Source organism: Adiantum capillus-veneris, chromosome 24 (genome assembly GCF_014529385.1).
Source record: "Adiantum capillus-veneris isolate H3 chromosome 24, ASM1452938v2, whole genome shotgun sequence".
NCBI lineage: Eukaryota > Viridiplantae > Streptophyta > Polypodiopsida > Polypodiales > Pteridaceae > Adiantum > Adiantum capillus-veneris.
The window spans coordinates 103,814,563-103,836,558 of NC_140954.1; the positions used below are offsets into that span (position 1 = coordinate 103,814,563).

The window sequence follows — 21,996 nt, forward strand, 5'->3', positions numbered from 1 at the left end:
TATTGAAGTGCTAAAAGTCTGTTCAGTTTGTTCTTTTCTATTGGCACGTGGTGCTCGTCTTGTGATAGTGGTATCAGAGCATCAGGCGTGTGCTTTTCTGAAAGCATACCAGTCCTACCAAAGAGCAGACAGAGCAAACCGACGCCTCCAAAAGTCTACTGGAATATTATTTGAAGTATCTTCGGGTCCCGACCCCGGACTTATTAGCCACTCCCACCCTCACTTCATCGCGCATCGGGCGCGCTTCCGTCTTCATTGCTTTGTCTTACAGGGCATAAGCCATAAAGAACCCAAGACATAGCGTTCATGGATTCAATAGAATATTTGCAGTTTCTGCTCAACAAGCTTCACGATATTCTTTCGCGGCATCCTCAGCAGAATCTTTCGATGCTGCAACAACTTTTGAACTACATGTTACCTCGTCTGATGCCCCAGGTGGTATCTCCTCCTCCGACACTAGAAAGTACAAGAGCTTCCAACCGGCAACCTTCTTAGCTGCCTGTTCCGATCGGGGGAGTCTTCAGGAATATGGTGCAGCCATCTGACCCTGATCCAGTGCAACCGCCTTTGCCAGCGCCATTGCTCCCACATCCACCACCACCACCGCCACCAGGCTACAATGGTTGGAGCCCATATGGATACCCTTATTATCCATACACGGGATATGCGCCTAATCAACCCAAAGATTTCAAGGATGGCGGCACGAGAGTCAATTTTTTCACTTTTTCCGAGGTGAAAGATCGGAAGAAAGCATTGCAGTTCCTACAGCAATTCGACAACTGTAAGGTGCAGCGGAATGAATGTTGAACTTTGCTCAAAATGAGTGCTCCGAACTGAGCTCAAGGTTCCTTTTACTTATGGACACTGTGCATGGAGGTGCATGTGACTGAGAGATAGAGAGAGAAGAGAATACGACACCAGAATGTTGTCAAATCCTTCTCCGAAGGCCCCACTCTCTATGGCAAGAGCGGTCTACTTATGATTGCACAAATCTCTACAATGCTTAAACTTGCCGACGATGTCGACGACGATGAGGACGACGGGACCGAGTCTATGGCTGAAAACTGAGTGTTCCGATAACTTGTTGTACTGCTGTCCAAAAACGCCAATGGGCTGAAATCTGCTGGTGCAAAAACGCAAGGCTGGAGCAAGTAAAACGCTGGTTTGCTGCAGAATTTCCGTGCCTTCGGCTGCCCTACGAAACACTGATTTGCGGCCCTTTGAAGTCCTCCAAAAACGCTGGTTTGGCTGGTCCTTAAATGCTGAATTTCTGAGGCTTAATCGTTGAGTTGCTGATGCTATGGCGCTGCTGAAAAACGCTAGGGGAAGGGGCGATGAGGAAATGCTGAAAAACGCTAGGGTGCTGGAGGTCTGTGCGATGATGGTCTTGCTGAAAAACGCCAGAGTGCAGGAGTCTATGGCGATGATGGTCTTGATGAAAAACGCCAGGAAGAGGTGGTCGCTTGCTGGCCTTGCTGGAGGAAATTGCCAAGGAGGGAAGTCTTGCTTGAGAGAGAGGGGGAACCTGCTGCCTTTGGCCTGTGTTCTCCTTGCTCTTCTGCCAAATAGTGCTAGCCTAGGTTTGCTTATATATTATCTTACCCAAATTGCCCGACCCAGTTCCCAACAAAAGTCACTTAAAATAATAAGTGAAAAATGTCAAAAATAGGGAAAATAGGTTAAATGCACTGGAAAATTCCCTTGATGGATTCTGATGGGAATGCTTATGATCATGCTGTGTGCAATCGGAGGATATGCATCTAATCTAAGTAACTGGTCATGCACGGTCTGCGAACAGACTCACAAAAGTGCCATATCACTTCCTATTCTATACTGACTTGACTGAACTGAACCCTGGTCATGCTGTAGCTTGTCCACGGACACATAGGGTTGGATGTGTCACGTTACAACAACTTCTATGCTTTGGGGAACTATACAGAAGAATCCAAGATTTCTCGAGCAGCAGGATTTCTTAAAGATAATGCTATGCAATGGTGGAGTTTAATCGCGACACAACCGCATGCTCTAAGGACCTGGCAAGCTTTGAAGATAGTTTTTGCACGTAGTTACATGACTTCTATGTTTGAAGTCCGGATTTTGGCAGAGTGGGGCAACTTGAAAATGCTGCCACTGAAACCATGGACGACTATAACCAAAGGTTTCTCGACGTGTACCCCTTCGGTGTTCTTTAAGTTCATTTCCTTGGAGGACCAGTGCGAGCGCTACACGATTGGAATACCATCACCATTGCAGGAATATTGTCTCTTCAAGCAAGTCTCTACCATGCAAGAGCTTATAGACCATGCCGTGGTCGCCTACAAACTAATAAGGAAAAGCTAGAGTTTACCACAGAAGAACCTCCGGCCACTAACCACAACTCCCGCCAACAAAGAATAACTTCTCGAGAGTCTCCTTAAAGTCAACCACAAAGGCCTCGTTTGACACCTCAACAACAAGACACCTTGCTACAAGAAGGCCGATGTTTTAAATGCTCTCAAACAGGACATAACTATTTTGGTTGTCCCCAACGCACTGATAGACCCGCGGAGTCGACTTCCGCGTCGATGGTCGATAGGAACCCAGGACCATCTCTAGGAAAACGAGCTAAACCGGCCATTGGATTAGTACCTGAAATCTATGGCATACGGCTTGAAAGTACAAATGAATTGTGTCGAGCATATGGCAAAGTCAACGGTTTGAAAGCCCTAATTTTCATTGACCCAGGAGCTACAAAGAACTTCATCCATCCAGAATTCTTGAAGCAGATAGACTTTGATTATGATGTAGAGGGTGGAGAAATTGAAGCTGAGCTAGCCATAGGGTAAACTCAGAAAGTGGTACCACTCATTGGTGCTCTTCCAGTGACTATCCAAGATTATCATGGAAAAGCCGATTTCCACATTATGAAGTTGGGCAATTATGACGTTCTATTAGGCATGCCTTGGCATGACAAGAATGATGCGACTCTCCAGGTTCGGAACCGAACCATCATCGTAATGTAGAAGGGCAAGCCAGTCGTCCTCAAAGTTCGGTTGTCCAAACAAAACCCTGAATGAACTCTCTAGTTGTTTTATAGTTAGATACTTTTGAACTTTGTTTGAGAATCTATTTTGAACCTGTCTTGGTGCCAATTTGAAATGTTTGATTGTGGTTGTAATATTGGTTCCAATGATTGGTGAAATGATGTTTGAGAATGGCTGTTTTTACTCATGGCCCGGACCCTTGTGGTTATTTATGGGAGGAGTATTAAGAAGTCTGAGCAATGGCTACTCTCAGCACCTCCAAACGACGCAGGCTGCGGTCTGGGGGGCGTTTGGTTGTAAAAGGCCTCTATATCTCATGGCTCGGTGAAACCGGCCCGTGGGGCGGTAGGCGTTTGCTTTCACCCGAAATTCTTTACTTTAAACACACAGAGAGAACGTGCGAAGGAAACCTGTGACAGGAATTAACACTTGAATACACACACGGCTCGGAAGCTAGAATGCCCCGAGCAGACACCGACAACCTGTAGGCCCCAAAATTGGTGCCCCTTTCGGTATTTCTTTATTCTTTAAGACGGTAGATTACAAAGTAGAGTCCTGGGAATCCTTTACCTGTATCCCGCTAGATACTACCTGATTTGGCCAAATTTCGGCAGCATAACAACCCCAAAACTTGCGCGAAACCAATTCCCATGCTTGAATTCACTTCCACTAGCGTATACCCTCTGATTCCTGCCCAAAAACAGTAAATTCAGCACGCTGTATTTACTGGTTTTTGCTCTGTTTTCAGCCCCAAACTATCCTCTAGCTGTCCTCTGCCAGTGGGGCACGATTCCCAAGGGTTCTAACATCCGTATGGTTGACCAACAGTCAATTTACAGCGCATACACAGCTGAAAACGCACCTGTACGGTGAGCTTATGACCCTCACCGGTGCTTGCTTTGGAGTAGCAGTTAGCTACCCCTGTTCCTGCTCAAGGAGGCTCTTGCCTCAGCACAAAAGCATGAAACCACACAGTTGTACATTAGTCAAATGAAGATCCCTCTTGTGGGGCATCACATAACTGCACGTAGGGGAGAGAGAGAGCAATGTGTAGTGTGCAGGTCATCACTCCTAGCACCACACTGTACATAGAGAGGAAAGCAAGCACTCCATAGCTCTTAACCTGTGACAGGTTCTCAATGAAGCATGCCCCCAGCATGAATCGAGCGCCCCCTCTGCTACCCTTGACCTGTAATGCATCTGTGAACAAATAAATGCAAAAAGGGGAAGATTTCCATGGCTGCCAAAACCTGCGTATCGTTGAAAACGCAGCAAAACAGCCTTGTAAACACGCATCTGATGCCTTCCAATGCTGAAAATGAGCTCATTGGACCTAGGTAAAGTCATGGGAAGCTAAAAAATGGAGAGAAATGACTGAAAATCAAAGTTATCAGCCTTCAAAACTGCTCCAAAAAGTCAGTTACGAGTTCTATTCTCCCAAACTTGGTAAATTGGTCAAAAAGTGCCACTTGGCACTCATGCATGCAATTTCCCCGCATTCGGCTTCCTGCTTAAAAATCTCTCAATTGGTGCATCAATTGACTTTGCAACAGAGCAATAAAATGTTCCCCTTGTCATTTTGAAGCTAATGACGCGAACAGATTTCACGGCCCAAAATAGCAGTTCCCTAATTTTTAGGAGATGCTTCCGTTGGGCTCCCATTGGTCTTCTGACCATCTATCCTCATTGGAACCGCATCCAAAAGTGCAATGTGGCGCAACTGTTTGATACTTTTTGTTGGTATTCCCACCTTGACTTTATGCCTTTATTGAGTTCACTTCCTAGTATCCACCAACTTGCTAAGTGCGATGGGGGTACCTACATGATCTTGAACTGAGCCTAGACATCCTTTTACTTTACGAGTTTCAGTGGCGACCAACTTTCCGTCTGCAGGTTAAACTACCGTTCACATTGGCCATACAATGTCCGATCAGTTGCAGCTTCAAAAAGAGGGTCTCAAAAATTAAACAAAAATCATTGGAAAGAAAACAACAACTAAGGTTAGCACTTGCCATGTCCTCGTGACACTCGGACCTTTTTAGGTTATATGCGGGAGGAGTGATAAGGGAGTCGTTGGACAGCTCATGGCCTAGACCTGGATGGTTATTTGCGGGGGGGGGGGTGTTCATTGACAGCTTTATGTTTCTATGTCTTGTAACATGCATATGTGAGCATTTGTGTTGCATTGTGATGTGCCAACCACTGAATATTCCTAATCAGATGAGATTGCCTGGGTATGTAATTTTAGTGCATCAAGACACCCGTGGAAGATCAGTGCGGTTTGGGTGTGATGGCTAATTTTACTACGTCGGAATATGAAGAGTTCCGATTTGGACGAAAGGAGAAGCCAACTCCTTGATCAAAAGAGCCGAAAGGAGAAGCTAACTCCTTAACAAAAAGAGCAAACTGATTGTCCCTCGGAATGATCCTTGGACATTTTTGAGCTACCTTGAGTTGTTTTGTAGATATGCTCTAATCGCGGACGATTACTCTCTTTCAAGAAGGGGAGATGTCACAAACTGTTGACTCGCCAAAGGCGTGAAGAATGGAGCCAACTTACAGATGCCGGCCCTTTCATCACCCACATCACGCATCTTCTTCCTGTGCAAATTGAAGCCAGGGAAAAACAAAAACAAAAAAAAGTGCATTGATTTTTAGATCTCTGAAAGGAATAGATTCTTCCACCTCTTAGTAAATAGCATTCATACATACGCTATAGCTGCCAATTGTGGGCGAGAAAAAGCAGTTGCAATGACAAAAAATCTTGTCCAGTAAACTAGTGGCTTCACGTGTAAAACCAATATGTCTACTGCCTTAATGTCGTTTGCTGCTTCTGCGAGTGCAACAGCAACTATAAACGGAGAGGCCACAAAACTTCCAGCCCTAAGAAGAACAAGTAACAGAAGAAGAAGTCCTACCAACTTATGGAGATCCTGTCCGATGGGGCCCCAAGTGACATAAAGGATTAAAATAAGACAGGACCCGCACACATTCGTAGCAGTTGATGATGTGGCACCTTTCGGATTTTCCGTTGACAGTGCTGACGTGGCAGATTTTTGCAAACCGCGCTGACAGTGTTGACGTGGCAGTTGTACGGATTTTCGTGATTTATGTTGGCAGCTTTTTGGCATTGCTTTTGAACCAAAAGCTTTTGAGTTTGAAGGCTTTTCATGATAAGGGCAAGGGCCTCTAAATATGTGCTAAGGGCTCATTCTTTGGCATGCCTCCTGAAGAATGTGTAGAGTCTGGAGTACCGGCTTGTACTGTGTTGATGCAATATAAAGAAATACCGAAAGGGGCGCCAAGGTTTGGGGCCAATAATCTCTGGGGTGAAATTCCACCACTTGGTGTCGCGTGTCGTCTCTCTCTTTCAGTTCATTTGTTATTGAAGTGCTAAACGTCTGTTCAGTTTGTTCTTTTCTATTGGCACGTGGTGTCTGTTTTGTGACAATCTCTATGTGTAGTTGGATTTACATGATAAGGTGCTCTACAAGGAGGTTCACTTCCCAGTATAATATCTATTTTGTGGTCTTCTGGGCGTGAAGATGGTATTCCAGGTGGTAGATCGTGCATGAAGGATGAAACAATTCTAAAACTGTGAGAGAAAATCATCGTGTGAAGAGTTATGTGAGGTTTTAGTTTCAACAAAAATTTGATTTACCAACACTAGATATGTTTTCCCTTGTTTTTGAATGGCTCTTTTGGCTTGAGTGAGAGAGAAGTGGAAATTTTTGATGAGCTAGTGTTGCTTGGATGGAGAAATTTTGATTATTATGAGTAAGAGACATGGTACGTGTTTTATAATTAATCAACGGATCAAATTCATGACGAAATGGCATTTCCAAGATTATATCAAGACCATGCAATGGTGCTACCAGAAATGTACGTGCTTGTGTAAATTCACCAATGCAAACTTCAACAGTGACTTGCGTTTTGCAATTAAAACGTTGATTATTAAAAAAAACAGTTTTGACTTTGTGAGGTGAAGAAATTTTAGAGAGAAAGAGTTGTTGTGCTAATCGTGCAGAAATTAAATCATGGTTACTGCCATTGTCTAAAAGAATGGTGACACTTTCACCTTTAACTATGCCTTGCACTTTAAATGAAGTGTGAGGAGATATAGGAGTACCTGAAGATGGGTTGTCATCCTGATCATACTCAGGATCATATCCCTCACTATAATTAGCTTTCACTTCATTGTCATCAGGATTAGCATCTTCGATGAGGTTAACAGTAGCACCGTTGGGGCGGTTGTTGTTGAAGGGTTTTTGGCTTGGAGCAGTGACCATATTGAAAACATTTGAAACACTTCACCTTTTTATTATCATTAGAGTTTTGAGCAAGACGTTGGTTGAAAGAATTTTGGTTGCCTTGTTGCTGCGTGTTGTTGTTGCCATGAGGTTGAGAAGTTGTAGCAGAATTGTCAAATCTGCATCTCTTTAAAAAGGTACGCCTTTTATGTTTGTTCTTGTAAAAGTTAGGAGAGAGAGAAGCTCTCTTGTTACAGTTAGTGTTAGCAGTTTGTTTGGTGTGAGAGGATCGTTCACCTTTCTTCTTCTCCGCATTAAGGGCCAAATGAATAGCCTTTGACAGTGAATCCGGTTCAAACATATCTACCTCAGCACCAATTTGTAGTGCTAAGCCAGATATATATTTATGCTTTAATTTCCTGCGACTGACATGTTCAATAGCTTGCAATTGAATTAAATAGTTCAAAAAACAATTAGTATAGCCCTGTCTTCATTTCGACCCTGTCGAATTTAATCCCATTGGCATCGTGCTTTAGCTTTATACTGTGTGGGCAAAAATTGAGGTAAAAACAGCTTTTTGAATGCATGCCAGGTACATGGTCTTTTTCCGTGTTGTTTGGTGGCGTTTCACCACAATGCAACGTTACTGGTGAGATGATTTGATGCACATTTTACCATTTCACGTTCGAGAAAGTCTTCATCACGAAAATAGTCACCTAATTGACTAACCCATGCTAGAACCGTGCTAGCATCTGTAGTGCAATCAAAATCCTTGAAAATGAAGGCTTTTCTGCTAATTTTGTTTTGCTTGGATGCCAGTGCAATTCTATGCGTACAGAATGCAATAATCTATCTTCAAGCTCTTGCCTTCGCATATGTTCATATGTGAGAGATTGTTATAGATTGGCAAGCTGCTTAGCAATTGTGGGTGCATGTGGAAGGTGTGCCATGATTGCGTGCTTTCTCTTTTTTCTTTGTATATATATTTTTCTCTTTTTTTGTGTGTTTTTAATTTTAAAATGGCTATATGGAGATATTTACATATGCAGTATGCAAAATAAGTGAGAGAGAGTAAAAGAAATGGCAGAAATAAAATGTACTTAGCTTAAAGATCGCGTTGGCATCCAGTCCAGAATGGTGATGTGCAAGGAAATTGCCGAAAAAGTAAGCGATCAGACGGTTGGTCTGCGAGTCGGTCAAGTTCACGGCAACCAATCTCTCGTATCCCAAAAACAAGGGCAATACAATCGGAAATTTATGTTACTGTTCACCGTAAAATTGAATTGGTAGGATCGGCGGTAGTTGCAAACTGCGTAGCTTGAGCAAGCTTGGACAGACGAGGTTAAAAGAGCTCTAATTAGAATGATATATATATATATATATATATATATATATATATATATATATATATATATATATATTCGATTAATGCTTGCCTTTGAAGTGGTATGGCGGTCGGTGAGAATGCTGCTGATGATGGGCGAAGTAAGGGATGAACTTGAGTGGTTTAAATGTTAATGACCGACCGAATGATCGAGGCTAGACCGGCCAACCAAGGAGCTTAAGGGGATGAAGGGGTGAATAGAGGCTTAAATAAGGGCTCAAGGATTCAGTGTGCGGCCGACCAAGGCAAGGAGTGTTTGTTGATTTTTCTTTTAATGTGTTGCCACTACTTTTAAAAAGTAGTGTGAATACATGGACTTGGATTGGCGCAATCTTCACAACCGAAAGCGACGAGCGAGGGAGAGAGAGGAGATGGTGACCTCCACAGAGGGTTTCGGCTTGCGAGCAGGAAGGCAAAAGTACTCCAGGGCCTAGGGCGTCTGGTTTGGTGCAGGCCTTGCTCGTTTTTGCCGTGGTCGATAGAGAGTCTTTTCTTCGGCAGAGGCAGGTTCCTACGCCTACTCGGACAAAGACAATTCTCGAGGGTTTTGTGCTCTCACGGCCTTTTAGAGCCGGAAAAACTCAATTCGGTTGGCTTTTGGGCCGATTCCTTTGCCTGTGAAACTTCTATAATCTTGAGTCAGATTTGATTGCTTCTTGTCGGCTTCCTCTTCTCTTCCTTCTTTAACTTAAACGATAACTTCCCGATGTTGAATCTGAGTCGCCAAATTTCTTAAAGCTCTTTAGAAACACTTCATGCTCGGTTGCTTGTCCACATGTCTTCACAAATCCGTCAGTTTTTTAGCAATTTATCTCAAATTAAGCTTTGTACATACTTGATTATGTTGCCGGTCAGCAAAATTTTTGGAATAAATTTACCGATTAATCTGCCAATTCGAGGATCCTCTCAATTTGAAAATTCCGTGCCGATAACTTGAACCTGGCTCTGATACCAGTGTTGGGAAAAAGGGGAGACCGGTTGCTTAAAACAATTCAACAATTGCTCACATACATCACCATCAACCTGTCAACCTCTTTCTCCAATTTCCAAGCGCACACACACACCTTAGACTATGACACATACATTCTAAGAGCATAGAATTGACAAAGACAAGCTGTAAGAGGGTGTAAGAACATGGAAGAGAAGATGTAGTCTACGAGCATCTATGTGCTTTGCAGTTTGGCTCACACCATCTGAGTTGGGGCAGTAGAGGCTGGCCGGTAACCAACAAGGGAATCGTTCATCCATGAGGCAGTCTATTCAATGCGAGTAGATGTATCATAACCATCCCTGTCTTTTGTACATTTCCACATCACTCGGGGGAGCCTCTCTCTCTCTCTCCAATGTAGCCATGGAAGACATCATCTAGAAGGCCATTCATTCGAGATCATCTTATGGCATGCATGGAGTTTGGTACCTGTACCTTACCTTAAGCAAGAGAGGATGTTACGTGCACATGGCTGTGTGTGGCACGTGGACGTGCTTTATCGACTTCCAGAGTACATGTCTCTAGATAGGAGTGTCTAGAATCGTAGGAGGATTAGTATTGGCAATTTTGCGAGCCTATTTGCAAGACCTACATGTTTGGAGGAGTCCATTTGATTAGATTTTGAGTTTTGGATCCCTCTTCCATAAATGGTTTGTACAAGCTTTCTGACAGATGTTGTTACACTACAATGGGCATCTGGCACGACGTGCATGTAGTTTTAGGTTAGTGGAATCCAACGAGCCATTCTCGAGTCAGTCAGATTCCCGGGTGGGCACATGTCTGACAGTTTCACCCCAAAACTTAGCCCTAGTCAAGTTTATTAATAAGCCCTTTTATGATTTATTTTTATAAACTTTGATTAAAGTCTTGAAAAGTTATTAAGCAATTTTCTCCCCTATAAAAGGAGCAAGAGCTCAACGTTTTGCATTGACAGGCCAACCCTTGCGTTTTTGCTCTTCATCGCGAGCAACTGCCCAGATTAGCAAATCAGCCCAGCATTTTCAGTTTTCAGCCCTTTTCCTTGTCGGGAATGCGGTGGATCTACTAATGCTAACTTCCTTGTTGCAGCCCGGTACTTCGGCAGCCCATTGAGCCTCTTCTCAACCATTCCCTTGCTACATCGAGTGCTCCCATTGCTGTACATCATTTCCTCCATCATCATCTGCGTTTTTAGCTGTGCTTTGCGTGTCAGATGTGCCGTGTTTTGCGGCGAGATCTACGTTTTTGCAGCGAGCTTTTAGTCCTTGATTCCTCTCATTGGAAGCATAAATCAGCCTAGATCTACCCCTTGGTGGCCATCAGTAACCCCTCATCGAGACAGATCCAAAGGTGCATCAAATCAACCCCAGAGGTGCTTCTTTTTGAAGAGTTACCACGGCGACATTCCCCATCCGAGTCAATAGAGTCTACATTTAAGGAAGGTATTTCATGTGTGTACATTCCATTTACGCAATCAAAAGCAAATACCACATCAACAACGGTGTAGGGGCCCCTTGAGAGAGTTGGTTGGGACTCCATCGGGTGTCATTCTCCCCTTCTCTTTCTCTCTCTACACATCTCTACCTCTCTTTTATTCTCTCTTCACAAAGTAATAAAATGAACCATCATTCGTGCTAAGTAGCACACATTCAAGACCAAAAAGTCTCATGGCGACCACACAAGATCTGTCCACATCGCCTTATACGGCTCTCACACAAATGATGCTCCTGGAGCATAAGCAAATTGATTGCTCCACCCACAAGGCATCTCTGGAGCTCCTGTCCGAGTCGACCCGGCTGATGTAGAAATTGGGGTCCACTTAGTCAGTGCACATTCCATAAGACAATCCTCATGGGGCATTGTCATCGCAGCCAATCTCACAATCTTCGAGGCAACCTTGGATGGGGAGTAATCCGTATCCGAGCGACCTCGAGATAGCCGTGTTTGGGGTGTCTATGTGACCCATACCCAAGCGGAGTGTACAGTCCGTAGAGCTATATCCTCTGTCCAAGAGTCCTCATGAACATATATATAGCAGGGTTCACTCTTAGTGTCTATAAAGAAGTATAGCACAATGTGTCTACATCCTGCTGCATCCGGTGGTTACACAGAGGACTTGGCCAACGGCCACAGAGTTTGTATCAAGTTTGTCACCCCCAAGTCTCCTGTGTTGTGAGAGAATTGAGATCTTGAACATGGAGCCAGTCCATCATTGTATGCATAGTCCACTCTGTCTGATCCCTGCCACACAACAGGAAGGAAAAACCAAACGCTGTTTTTAGTGTCTCTGCCTCTTTGGCTGCTAGAAACAGAACATGTACTTTCAAACAAGCAGCCTCCAGGTCAGGAGAAGAGTCGCTAAGGAAACGTGTAAAGTCATAGTCGAAGAAGTCCCAGAGGCGGTCGATATCAACATTGGTTAGTCCGCGAGGGACTGCCAAAGGGCGACGTTTGCACCAAGAGAGGGGTCCGCATGTGGGGTTGCTCCTCTCTCGCCAGGCGGCTCGTGGCAAATGCACTGCCAAGAGACCTCCTAGTTGCCAAAGAGAGGCCGGTCCCCTGGGCCGGCGGGGAAGAAGGACTAGCGGGAGGGATCGGAGAGGCGGGGGGGTGCGGGAGGGGGAGGGGTTGGCGGAGGCGAAGCTGAGGAGGAGGGGGCATCCGCCAGCTCCTCCTGTTGTAAAGGGTCGAAACGGTTCCTTGTGGGAATCCATTGCTGCTGGCTTGGTGCAGGCCGACCACCAGGGGCGCCAGCTTGGTGCGCCTGTCCCTGAATGATTCGTATTTTTATGTATCTTACAACTCAATCCATACAATACTATGTACCTTATGTATCAAATACGTATAGTGCACGACGTATGAGGTTTCTGAGTCTTGAAGAGGACTACAATCACATGCCCTACGTGATTTTTGTACAAAGAGGGTTTTTACAATGAACCATGGAAAAACCAATGTCTGGATATTTTACATGCCAAGGCAAGGCAGGAGCCATGGTACTTTCACATTGGAGCAGGCCAATTAGAGGTGGTGATTTCATATATATGGTTGGGGGTCACTTTCTCTGCTGCACGCACAATTTTGAGCATGCACATATGCCCACAAACTATTAGTATTGGAGGTACAAGCCTTGATCATGGAATGCTTCATGCAGGTCCTGCCAAATTATGTGGCACAATTCTTATAGCATGTTCACAGCTTCTTGGGTTACATGCTAGCCCCTAAAAACGGTCGTTCATATCATCACGCTCAAAGCTTCAGTATGAGAAGGGTTTCTACGAGTTAAACTTCTCTTCTCTACTTCTTCTTGGTGTGCCATGCAGATTCCTCAGGTGGATGATGAAGTCATATATTCATTCTTTAGGCCAGAGTAGTAACTAATATTACTTCCAAGGTAGATGGAAAACTAATGAACACCACCTCCGTAGATGTTGGTTCTGTTTTTGATATGCTTTGACTATGTGGTGTTGGTGTTCAAGGTTTTATAAGATGAAGATTATGTGGTGTTTGTCATTTTGAGTACTATACAGCACCATTTTCAGTTTATGATTTATTGAAATGCAGTTAAATTTGGATGCTGGAGGCTTAAATCTGGACTATGCCAACTTATCAGTCTTTTTCAACATGTCAATTGAGGCAAATGTCGAAGACTTTCACACCATTGCTTCGGTATGCATTAATCCTTACCTTAGCCTGTCATAGTAGTGCACAGATGCACCACCTTAAACTGAAAGATCTAATTTTCATATGCAGACTTTAGATGTAATGATTGATGAAACCTATATCCCCGATCCGTCAGGGTACACGTGGGATAATTTAACAACGTCCGCAAACATTACAGATAAAAGTGCATTCCCTTTTCTTGTACATAAGAGGCTTTGGCGCCATGACAAACGTATCGGCATCAACAATGCTCTTGGTTAGAACTGGCTGCCCCTTGCAAGATTATAACAGTGTTTGTCAGATTATATTATTTGCTGTTCTATTTATCATATTGTTAGTGTAATTGCAAGGGGATGCCTCTGAAATACATTCTATTATGTCCTTTATATACATAGGCAAGGATGTGCTGGCCACCTGTGCCACCTCTCACTGCTCAGTGATAGGCAGGCTACAACTGCATGTAAACTCTTAGGGCATTCTTTTGTTCTGTGATACGAGTGTCACAGAGTTTCCAAGCAAGTTATGCTGCGTGAGCATTTAGGCTAAGGTCCCAGTAATGAATGTGAGGAATGTATCATGCCAAATCACAGAGCTAGTGTCAGTCAAAGAATATCAATAAACAACATTTACAGTTTATGACGTTTTTACTAAGCCTACCCTCTCAACAAAACCGTACATAAGACCAGAACCAATTGAAGCAATTCTAGAAGGTCCACCCTTGGTAGAAGAGGCATAATAGTTCTTGAGCCCGAACAGATTTTACTAGAGAACAACAAGAAGTGGCTTAGTGACTCGCAAGTACTCATCGAAATTCAAAGGTTTTCCTGCAACAAATGCAAAATGGGTGGGTGCAAAATTTATGGAGTCCTATCCTAATATTTTGGACTCCTATAAAGCAAGATTTTCAGCTACGGACAATTGAATAAAATCTGGGGAGCTGTCACTACTTAATAGAAAGAAAGAACTCGTAACTTTTTGCTAGAGAGCGTATCTTTTATCTAAGAATTGTCAAAGGTGCAATGGAAAAGGTGAATTGGATGATGATCAAGTCTGCAACCACGAGAAAACCTCCTCAGGAACTTCGGGCAGCCAGCGGATCTCGGATCTACTATGGCACAACTTCATGAATCAGCCTTCACACCAGGGCAGCCCACCGCACCGGCAAGAGGCAGCACACACCTACACACAAGCGCTGTAGGAGGAGGCTAGAGATGGAAGGTGAGATCGAGAGAGAGAAGATTGTAGCAAAAGCGCTACAGGAAGAGGAAAATCTAGTTAGTGAAAAACTCTAGAGAGAGGAGGGACGAGAAAAAACTAGAGAGAGGTTGTCCCAAAACACTGGCAATCTACTCTGTTGCACAACTGAAATAAATGTACAAAGGGGGGCATGGTTCCCTTTGTAGGGACCCCACTCATACTGCTCGACCCACAGATACCTCATGACGCAACAAATAGGGTGCCTAATAATAACGTGCCACATCATCATAAAATGGTGATAGATTGGTGAAGGGACCAAATCTGGTCTCCTGCCGGACAAACAATGGAAAATAGTAGAAATTAGAGACCCGAGAAACCCTAGGAACAGGGATCTTGCCTCATGTCTGCCTACTGGGGTGGGCACATACATGGCTCGTACCGCTGGAAAAGGTACGCCTACCTCAAATACGGCCGGGCACAACCACAAAACAGTCCTCACTCCCTAAACTACTGCTGGGAGATATTGGAGCCATCACCAGATAGAAGTTGTACCTCTAACGCCCCTTCTCAGCTCCCGGACGGGGAACCAATTCAAGGGAGCTGGCATGAAGTGATAATGTCGCCTGTGGTAGAGGTTATGTGAAGGTATTAGCAGGGTTATCTAACGTAGAACAATTCTCAAGTTGAATAGTACCATCTGGGGTCTTTTCATGAACAAAATGATATTGTATCTCTATATGCTTCGTCCGGGCATGAAAAACCGGGCTCCTCCCAATGGCTATACAAATTTGATTGTTAGAGTAAATCATGGTCGCCTACTGCGGAAAACCAATCTATAAAATGTAGCATTGCAAACAACCCAACATTGGGCCTCTGTGGATGATAAGGCAATTGTAGGATGCTTCTTGCTTCTCCATGAAATCACTCCTATACCAACTGAAAAGGTGTAATCTATTGCCGAATGTCCTCTTTCTGGATCTCAACCCCTATCGGACTCACTTCATCCTTGCAGTCCTTTTTCGCTTCCATGGAGGGGAAACGCATGATTAATGCTCTCTCCTTTGAAGTCTCCCCACTTCTCTCTTCTTCCCCACTCTCCATGCCTTTGTGTGAGTAGCCTCACCACCCATCATGAAGAGAAGTTCCTTGACTGCTTCTTCCACATCATCTCGGTCGTTTAGACCGGTTACTCGTACATGCAAAGCTCTAGTCTTCCTCCTCTGCTCTTCTTCTAATGTCATGTTGATGATTGTAGGAGTAGGGGTAGACGCTGTTTCTTCCCTTTACCTTTCTTGGCGACTTCTATCCATTTCTTGGCCTCATCCATGTTCTTCTGTGTCTTTGTGATCACATCCACCCACGAGGACGCTTTTGTCACATTTTGCTTCTCTTCTTGCTTGATCATCCGTATCTGTTCCTTGATAACTTTGAGTTCCTCTATCATCGAGGGCTGGATTTCTCCTTCTTCAAGTCCACTGCTTGCTCTAGAGAGAGAGAGAGAGAGAGAGAGAGAGAGAGAGAGAGAGAGAGAGAGAGAGAGAGAGAGAGAGAGAGAGAGAGAGAGAGAGAGAGATGAAATGAAACCAAAATAACCTATAAGACCAAACTGATACAATCTTGGTGGATCTGATAGAAAGTCTGTGTGAAACAATAAAAGTGTGTACAAAATAATGATAAAGAAAATGATAAACTCGCTGGGTAAGTATCTAGGGAGGTGTTAAAAGATCAAAGGCTCGCATGGGTCGATGACGAATGGTGTCAATATCCTCCATAGGGAGGGTCTTCACAGGACGGCTTCCGTGTCTCTCCAAGATAAGTCAGAGAGAGAGAGAGAGAGAGAGAGAGAGAGAGAGAGAGAGAGAGAGAGAGAGAGAGAGAGAGAGAGAGAGAGAGAGAGAGAGAGAGAGAGAGAGAGAGAGAGAGAGAGAGAGAGAAAGAAAGAAAGATTTTTAACGTCTATGTCAGGCCGAAATCGGCCTATGAGACAAATCAAGTGTACATTGTGTGTATGTCATCCGTCTATCGGAAAGACAAATGAAACAAAATTGATACAAAACTGAACTGAATGTAGGTAGTGGAGTATCTGAGGAGGGATGGAGCTCTATCTCTAGGGGTATATGCATGTCTGTATGCTCAAGGTAGTACAATCATGAGAATGCATCAAGCTATCTAGCTCCATCCTGTACTAATGGGGGGATGTAAGATGTGGTACATGGGTGGGTCTGGTGCCAAGGCTACCCGGATGAAAGCTGTTGGGTCAGCCCTCATCTGAGCCACTCGCTCCTCAGTGGCACGGCGCTCCCGGGCTCGGATCTCCTCGATCTGTCGGTGGTGGGAGCTCGCGCCCCTGTAGCCTGTGACTTGTGGTCGTCGTCTAGCTCGGTTCACCTCCGCCTGTGGGAGTGTCACTCCCCTCTGAGTGTCTGGTGAGGGGGGGGCGGAAATCCTCTGAAAGAAGTCTGTGAGCTGCGACTGTCTCCCCTCTGTCTGTGTAGCTGTGTGTGGCTGTAGTAGTGTGTCCCGGTGGCTCTGTATCTCTAGTAAGAAACGTCCGAGCTGTCTCTGATCGCGAGATTCCATGATCTCTCGGAGAGTGGGCTGTCCTCTAAATAGGGCCTCATACCTGCCTCTGATCACAGTGTATGCTGTGCATCTACATACAAAGTGCTCCTCACTCTCCACCTCCTCTGTGCAGGCTCTGCAGATTCGCTCCTCCCTGGGAACACCAGTATGTCTCCCGATCTCAATCTCTAACCTGTGTGAAGCCACTCTCAGCTGACCAATCGCCACCCGTGAGCTATGTGGCATATATGTGTCCATGTAGCGTGGTCTCTGTATGAACCCCCCAGACAATATGGCGAGAAACTGGTCTCTGTAATCTGACATCCTCGTCCCCAAGCTAGGTGCCTCCCAGACTCTCCTAGTGTATAGCTGCCACAAATCCTGTCTCAATACCAAGTTCCTCTCACTGCGAGAGAGGTGAACATATGGTGAGTGGGGGTCGTACTGGAATGGTGGTAGGCTCTCCATGTCAAGACCGTGTCCCTCAAACCATGCTCTGACCTGTGAGTACCATGCTCTCTCATGCCCACTCTCTGATAGCTGTATAGCTGCCTCAAATGCTCTACGGGTAAGTCTGTCAGGAGGTAGCTCTCTCATCCTCTGGATGAAGCAAACTGTCTGGAATAGTGCTCTACAACCATAGGTGGTGTGGCGAGCTCGGCTCTAATAATGTCATGTGGCACTGTCTTCTTGCTGCGGAGCAAGCGTGAGATCATATATACCTGTGGTCTCTCAAGTTGTGTCCACTGGTCAGCTGTCAATCCTGGTGCCCATACCGCCGCCGAGTACATCAAGGCCGGGGTGACTAAGGTGTCGAAAAGCCACCCCTTCGTGCGGGGCTCCTGAAAGTGTGCCTGGTGGCACCTCCGCTCTAGCATGGCCAGAGCTGCATATCCTCGGGTGAGCCTGTCAACAGCAGCCTGCCTCATAGTGAAGGGTCCTGGTAGGCTGGTGAATGTGATGCCAAGGTAGACATAGGAGGTGACTACATCAACCTGTCCTCCTGCTGCTGTGAAGGTGGCGGCGCTCCTCACTGCACTGGATGTGTGAAAGATCATAACCTTGGTTTTGCCAAGGTTCACAGTCAACCCCTTGTGTGTGCTGAATTCGTCCAAGGCCTCAAGATGGCGTTGCAAGCCCTCGGGTGACTCTGAAATCAACACAATATCATCAGCATATAACATGATGTGGACCGGAGTACCTGCCAAGTCGCTCCCCTCTCCCCCTGCTCGCAATATGTAGTCGGAGATCTCGTCGATGTATAGCCCAAAGAGTGTCGGGGAGAGTGGGCATCCTTGCTTAACACCAATGGTGCTAGCAATGGTCTCTGAAAAACCGCCTGGGCAGCGAACCCGACCCGTCACCCTCTCATAGAGAGCATATATGGCCCAAATCATCTCTGTTGGTACCCCAATGCTGTGAAGGCGCTGGAAGAGTCTCTCGCGTGGGACTGTGTCAAAGGCCTTGCGGAAGTCCACAAAGCAGCAGTAAAGCCTCTTCTTCCGCGCCTTTGCCCCATCAATGAGGCAGCGTAGAACGAAGATGTGGTCAATGGTGGAGAAAGCTCGTCTGAAACCTGCCTGGCCTGGAGCTCGTAGACCCTCGATCTCTGCGTAGCAGCTGAGCTGTGCCTCAAGTACTGCTCCATATAGCTTGGCCATCGTGTGGCCAATCATGATAGTCCTGTAGTTCCCTGGGTCCAGGGTGTCGCCAGATTTGTGGATAGGCACTATGGTGTGCTGTGTCCACTCCTCTGGGAAGCCCTCCCCTATAGCCCGGTTGAAGACATGTGCAATCAACGGGGCTATAGTGGAGGCCGCATAAATGATGTGCTCACTCTGTAATCCAGTATGGTCAGCTAATCGTCTGTGCTGCATGCGACGTATGGCCCTCTCTACCATCTCTGCTGTAAAGAAGGAGGAGCACGTGGGGCGAGGCTCGTGTGGTTGTGGAATAGGAGGCTGCCCTGGCACTTCATAAAGTCGCTCTGCATAATCATGCCATATCTGTGGATCCTCAATAGCTGTAGTCGGACGTGGCTCGCGTAGGGTGCGCCATGCCGTCGCGCTATCCATGCTCATGAATAGGCGGTATAGCTCAAGCTCCTGTGCCTCTTCGAATGCTCGCCGCTTTTGGCGTGTCAGCGTCTTCATATGCCGTCTGGCCTCTCTCTCTCTCTGATCTCTCCTAAGGCTCGCCGTGCATGGAGGCGTCGGTATAGCTCTCTGCACTCATCATCATACCAGCGGTTCTGAGGCATAGCCCCGGGGGGGGGAGTGCGTCCTGTGTGAGTGGTGTGTGGAAAAGAGCTAATAGCTGAAGTGTGGAGAACGGAAGAGAGAGAGAGAGAGAGAGAGAGAAATGAAATGAAATGTTATATTAACGTCTTCAAAAGGCCAAAGTGACCTATGAGACCAGAAAGTTACAATGCGGTGTATCTGATATAAAGTCGGATTAACAAAATAAATTAAACTAGGATAACAAAATATAAATACTGCGGAATCCTAAACTAAGCTGATAGGTGTGAAAGGTGAAAGGCGTGAAATGTGTGAACTAAGCAGTACAATGTGTAGACAATATGGGAGGGAGGTAGAGATCCATCTTCATCTGCACTCTGGACGGCGAAAAAGTATGGCTCGAATCCTTTGCTGTAGCCTCCTTCGAAACTGTGTAGCTCCTCTTCTCCATCGGGGTCGTCTAGATCTCCCTAGCTCCAATGCTCGGTCTATGAGAATGCCAGTAGTGCGGGCAGACCTCTCCACTGTTGGCTGCTCCTCTGTCTGTTCATCTGGGTGTACAATATCTAGAGTAAAGAAATCTGTGATCTGTCTTTGGGGTTGTCTCTCTTCAGCTCTCCTTAGTAAAGTTTCTCTATGCCTGTGTAACTCAAGTAGATATAGCCCAAGACATCTCTGATCCTCATAATGACATATGTAATGTACCTCTGTCTCTGGCTCTAGATGGCATAAGCGGCATATCCTGCTATCTGTTGGTGTCCCTCTGAATCTGCCAGTCTCAATCTCGAGCTGATGTGAGGACGTGTGTATCTGGCCAATGGCACAACGCAAACCATGAGAAAGATGCGTGTCCATATAGCTAGGTCGAATCACAAACCCATCCCCCGTGAGGTGGAGAAGATGCTCTCTATAGAAAGCCATCTTTGTGCCCAACTCCTGTATCGGCTCTATCCATGTCCTCCTCGTCTCCAAATAAGATATCTCACCAAAAATGTGTAATTGGACCAAAAACAGGTCAACTGACTAATAAAAATCAAGGAGGATAAGAAGGATTAAAATGAACCTAGGAAGCCACCATCTGGTGATGACATATCTCCAACATGTCACTATTAGCCTAAAGACATGTCCATTGATTGGATGTCTCTGCATTTCCTACATAAGGAGCTTATTGTAACACTGTTCAATCAATCAATCGGTCAGCTCATCTGAGTTCTTTGAGTCTGTGTCTCTTTCTCAAGTCCAGAGTTTTCAAGTCGTGAAAATCAATGTAAAGTACAGGATCTTTGTGTGTGCGTGTGTGCAATTGGAAGTGCGGGCGAGCGTGCACGTAATGTGGGTGGGCGAGCTGTGTGCGGGCAGGCTTGTGTGAGCAGAGGGGGCGAGTGAGGATGGCTGCCAAGCAGCGGGCAGCGGGGGGTGTAAGGAGTGGGGGCAACGGCAGCAGGAGAGCGGGCAGGGGACCGTGAAAGTGAGGAGCAGGGGAACGCGAAGGCAGGCATGGGAACATGAGGCGAGGAGGGGCAGGGGACTGCGATGGAGAGGGCGAGGAAGGGGAGCAGCAAGGGTGAAGGCTAGAGGGCAGCAGCAAGCAGGCCCATCATAGCTTTCAAAAGGTCTGATGTAAGCAGAATTGGTCCTCTCTTTTCCTCCACATATTTTGCCCGAATCTAAGAAGCAGAAATGTGGAAATGGAACCTCACGAGATTCTGCCTGTAGTGTTCAATCGAGAAGGACAACACACCATCCTCGAAACCCGTGGTGCATCGAGAGGTCGAACCTCGGACCTGCAGGTTCCAATCGTATCAACTCCCCTAAGCCACTGCACCAGAAAGCGTGCGCTGCCCCAGAGGCGACCCAGAGCCAAAAAAAAAAGTGCTTTCTCCGTTCGTCAATACATGCGTGCTTGATGATCGCCTGCTGCTTGTCTGCCATCTCCCCCCTCCCTCCCTTCCAAAATAAAATTAAAAAAAAATCCTTGTCGGTCGCCACCTCCATCCTCATCGCCTGCCATGTTCGCACCGACCAGACCAGCAACAACCTCCACGTAGACGTTCCCCCTTTGCCTGATTCCATCAAAAGAAATACATCCAGAATCGTGAGCACATCCATGATTCCATCACAAGAAATACATCCAAAAATTTCATAGAATGTTTAAAACCCTTAGTCATAAAAGCCTCGAGAACCATTGGCTGAATTTCAGCCAATCCACAGTCTGACTTCGGTATAGTCATGTGGACTCTGCTCATCTCAAATTGCAGGTAAGATAGAGCTTGTTAGATCTCCTCGCTCAACAGAGAACTTCCAAGAGTAGTACAACTTAATTTGTTCATTCAGGACTTAACAAAAAAGCTTGATTGAACAAAAAGAGAAACTTTCCTTTTAGGGGATTGTACACCACAAAGGAAAAATACTGAAGTTTGGAATAGGGGTATTGAAAGTTGTGTTTAGTGGCTTTGAAGCTATTACTCTGTGTTTTGGTAGAGTTCAAGTTTGTGTGACTATACTATATAGGGTGCTGTTTGTAACCTTGTTGCATTTGGTGAAGATTGGATGGAAGGTGCTAATGCACAGCCGCAAGTTGTGCTACGTGATCTGATCGAGGTTCTCTATCCCCCACTGAATGATGGAAGGGGCTACAACATTACTTACTTTCGGAACATTGCAATTGTACGTTCGTTGAAAATTATGTGATTCCTCTCTCGATTTACACCAGGAC

The 21,996-nt window shown here is 45.6% G+C and overlaps 1 protein-coding gene across 2 annotated transcripts in view; it reads left to right on the plus strand.

Annotated features, from left to right (window-relative positions):
* Positions 1-21,996, plus strand: part of LOC147426885 (plant/protein) — a 54,291-nt gene that overhangs the window by 31,823 nt on the left and 472 nt on the right. For both annotated transcript variants that reach the window (XM_086498549.1, XM_086498548.1), the window contains 3 exons: positions 13,186-13,290; positions 13,375-13,540; positions 21,826-21,947. In XM_086498549.1, the coding sequence (XP_086354675.1) occupies positions 13,186-13,290; positions 13,375-13,540; positions 21,826-21,947 (393 nt within the window). The remainder of the gene's footprint in view (positions 1-13,185; positions 13,291-13,374; positions 13,541-21,825; positions 21,948-21,996) is intronic.